General features: G+C 58.9%; 1 protein-coding gene across 1 annotated transcript; it reads right to left on the bottom strand.

Annotated features, from left to right (window-relative positions):
- Positions 1-448: 448 nt before the first annotated feature.
- Positions 449-3268, bottom strand: DPM2 (dolichyl-phosphate mannosyltransferase subunit 2, regulatory). The gene is made up of 4 exons (XM_059410719.1): positions 3180-3268; positions 2797-2886; positions 1886-1988; positions 449-1112 (listed from the first exon to the last, which is right to left on the bottom strand). The coding sequence occupies exons 1-4, from the start codon at positions 3180-3182 to the stop codon at positions 1054-1056; spliced, it is 255 nt and encodes an 84-aa protein (XP_059266702.1). The 5' UTR covers positions 3183-3268; the 3' UTR covers positions 449-1053.
- Positions 3269-3562: the final 294 nt, after the last annotated feature.

The following is a 3562-nucleotide window of genomic DNA, read 5'->3' as shown; positions in this document are numbered from 1 at the left end:
CTGCACAGGGCAGGGGGCATGGCGGGACTGCTGGGGAGACAGGGCTGGGCCTACCCCAGAACAGTCAGCCTGAGCAGAGAGCCAGCCCTGCTCTGCTTCCCCCAGCTCAATGCTCGGAGCCACGCCAGGTTGGGCTGCTGGGTGCAAGAGACAGACAACAAACTTGGGCTTTCTGGGGCTGGCCCAAGGGTCCCTAAAATATGCTGCATGCTAGCTGGGCTGGCGCAGGGCAGGCACAGTAGAGGCTGTTGTGGTGTGTGGCATGTTGTCATGCCTCTGCCGGAGCCGCATCCGTTTCAGTTCCCACTTTATCCTGGGTCCAGCACGGGAACAATCTGGGAGGCACCTGAGGCACCCTCACCGCGCGAACCAGAGTCTCCTGACCTGAGACCAGCCCCTCTTGGGCCCCGAGCAGCCCAGCTCCCCGGGCAGGGATGGCACAGAGACAAACACGTCACCAGCGTTTATTGCTCAGCTCTTCCCAGCTGGCTGGCGCTAGGGCTGGGGGGGCTAGGCAGTTGGTCTGGGGGCCCACTGTGGCCACCCTAATGGACCCTGAGGGCTGCTGGTAACCCCAGAGCCTGTCAGTCCTCCCCTTATGCATTCTAGGTCCAAAAGTCCTTGCAGGGCCTGGGGCTATGTCAGACCTGGGAAAGCCACCCCCGAGGAGGAGCAGGACCTGTGGGGAAAGGTCACGTGCTACCTGAGAACCTACCAAGTCCGACATCAGCAGGTAACAGGAGGGAAACGTTAACAAGAGGGTAGAACCCAGGGGAGACGGCGACCGGGAGCGTGAAGGTGAGGTGGGTGGGGATGACCAGCATCTTCCAGGCCCTGAGCCAGAAAGGGTAAGGGGAGGCTTCCAGGTAATCCTCCCTCCTGGCGTCTGGAATGCTGGGCTGGGAAGGAGCAGGCCTGTGTGGTAGGTCCGGAACAGCTCCACCCCATGGGGGCCAGGCTGGAGGGGGCTGCTGTGCCTGGATGGGTCCTCTGCACTCCCACCGCTGGAGGGGAGGCACAAGAAGGTCCGGCAGCCTCAGCCCCGCTGGGCCTTCACTGAGCCTTTTTGGTCACCTTCCGGTTCTTCAGCATCACGTACGTGATGAACATTCCTGAATACACAGACCAGAAAGGCCAAGTAAGATCCGGGCTTGGGGCTGCTGGGAGGCCAGACGGGGCAGGTGCCCACGGAGCCAAGCACCTGCCCAACCACCCTCCAAGGCCACGATCACCTCCCTGGTCAGTCAGCAAGTCACACACCCACCCCCATGCATTCAACGAACACCAAGGGGGGCCCACACAGGCAAACGGCTACACTTAGTGTTTTAGACTCTACAGGGCACAAGACCCACTCAATGACCCATCTACCTGTCCACCTGTCCACCCACCCACCTGCCTACTCGACATCTCCCACCCACCCCACCCCGCGGTCATCCAAGTGACTCATCCAAACCACTTTCTTGGGCACCAACTCAGTGCCACAGCCTGGCCAGGAGCTGAAAACATACTAACAATGACAAAGACCCAGTCCCTGCCCCACAGAAGCCCACACATAAATGCTGGGAGAGAGAGAGAAGGGCAGAAATCACGAGCCAGTGATGACAAGGGGGTGAAAGGTGACAGTGATGATGGTGGTGGTGGAGGGAGCGGGGAAAAGGGAGACACCCCATGAGGGCCATCCCATTTGAAACTAATGAGCCTGAGGCGTGGGGAAGACCAGAAAGGCTACTGACTGGCAGCCTGGAAGGATGAACAGGAAAACCCTGGGGGGTAAGCTGGGGGCCAGGGGCCTCAAGCAGGTGTACTGCAAGTGCTGTGGTGTGGAAGCATGTTCAGGGATGGGATTCCCAGACACCCTGCTAGGGTGGAGGGAGAGATGACTTACCCACAAACAGGAGCAGCAAGAGGCCGACGGCCAGGGGGATGGTGACAGCATAGGCTCGGGGCAGAAAGTACTTGTGGATGACATGCTGGCTATCGATGAATGGCTGGTGTGGAGGACAGAGCTCTGGTGAGTGTTCCCCGTGCCTGGCCCAGCGCCTCAAGGCCAAACATGGCCCTTCCTCCATCTCAGGTGCTAAACACGCCCCCCCCCCCCAGTCAAAGCACTGGGACAGCGCCTGCTTTAAGATGATGGTATCTAGGGTGCCTGGGTGGCTCAGTTGGTTAAGATGATGGTATCTGGGGTGTTCTGGTTGGTTTCCTTCATTCACTCACTGAATAGTTGTTCACTGAACACTTGCTGGTGACTGCCCTAAGGTGGTGTGGGGGACCTGGCAATGAACAGAAGACGAGGGCCTTGCCCTAAGGCACTCACAGCCCTACGGGGGCAAAGGTGCAGGAGAAATCTTCAAGTAGGCTCCAAGGTCTTCTTTACTAACATTTCCTCCAAAGTTCTGCAAGTTTTTGCCCTCCAAACACACTGCACTTCTTAAGCAGTCATCAACAAAGAGTCCCACAAGGAAAAAAAAATCCTAAAAGCCCTCACAAGATCTCTGGGCACTCATCACGCCCGGGGGGCCAGCAAGATAACCCAGAAGGCCCAGAACTCCAAGCACAGGCAAAAGCGAATCAGTAACAGGGCTTCATGGTGTACCGCCCCACCCTTCTTCCTGAGCTTTAACTTCCTCATCTATCAGCTGGGACACCTCTGCCATCGTCCTCGTAGTGCTGTTCTGGGGATATCGGGAGATGAGGGCGGGGAAAGCACCTGACACAGTGTCTGGTACATAGTAGCTGCTTAAATGATGCTGGGGTCGAAAGTCAGACACGGGGGACTGGGAGGAGCACACATACCAAGAGAATCACCCAGGCCGTGTAGTAGGTGAAGATGATCAGGCTAACGACGACGAGGCCGAGTCCCACCACCTGGTCTGTCCCCGTGGCCTGGAGGAAAGGAGGGCTCAACAGACGAAGGAACTCCCCATTCGGGTGCACTACTGGCGGGTGGCCTCGCAGCCTGATTCCGCTCTTAGCTTCCCATTCACTCAACAGATGGAGACAGGCCTGACCCGGTATCACTTTCTAGGCTCGGTGAGTGCGGGCCACGGCGTTTTCATTCTTACGGTGCGCCCGCGAGACAGCAATCCGGGCTCCCAGTGCCTAAGCCCGGACTCCCGGGAAGACCCCCTCCCAGACTGCCCCCCTCTAGTCCCCCAAGCACTCGGCCCAGAGCTCACCATCTCTACCGCGTTCCCACTCCCGAGCCGCAAGCCACAGCCAGATCTGGATCCGGGCCCTTCAGGCCCTGGGCCGCAGGGCACGCCGGGAGTCGTAGTCTTTAGGCGGGCCGGGATTACGTGGCCCTAGACAGGCGGGTGCCGCCTCCCGCTTCGCATGCCGGGAAATGTAGTTTCCAAGGGTATCCTGGGTCGCGCTGTTCCCCGACTCTCCCTAGGGAATGGAATCGAATGGGGACCTAGATTGTCTGGCATTTGTGCATCAGTCCTGCCGGACTCGCCCCAGAAGCAAAAGTCCATCTCCAAATATCCCAGGAGGCAGAGCCAGACGGCGTGGGAGGTTAGAGGTCCCGGGTTTCAGATGGGGAAAATGAGGCTCCGAG

The sequence above is a fragment of the Mustela nigripes genome, chromosome 9 (assembly GCF_022355385.1).
Source record: "Mustela nigripes isolate SB6536 chromosome 9, MUSNIG.SB6536, whole genome shotgun sequence".
NCBI classification, from domain to species: Eukaryota; Metazoa; Chordata; class Mammalia; order Carnivora; family Mustelidae; genus Mustela; species Mustela nigripes.
The sequence above is the reverse complement of the archived record's forward strand: the minus strand, read 5'-3'. Positions and strand labels throughout refer to the sequence as shown.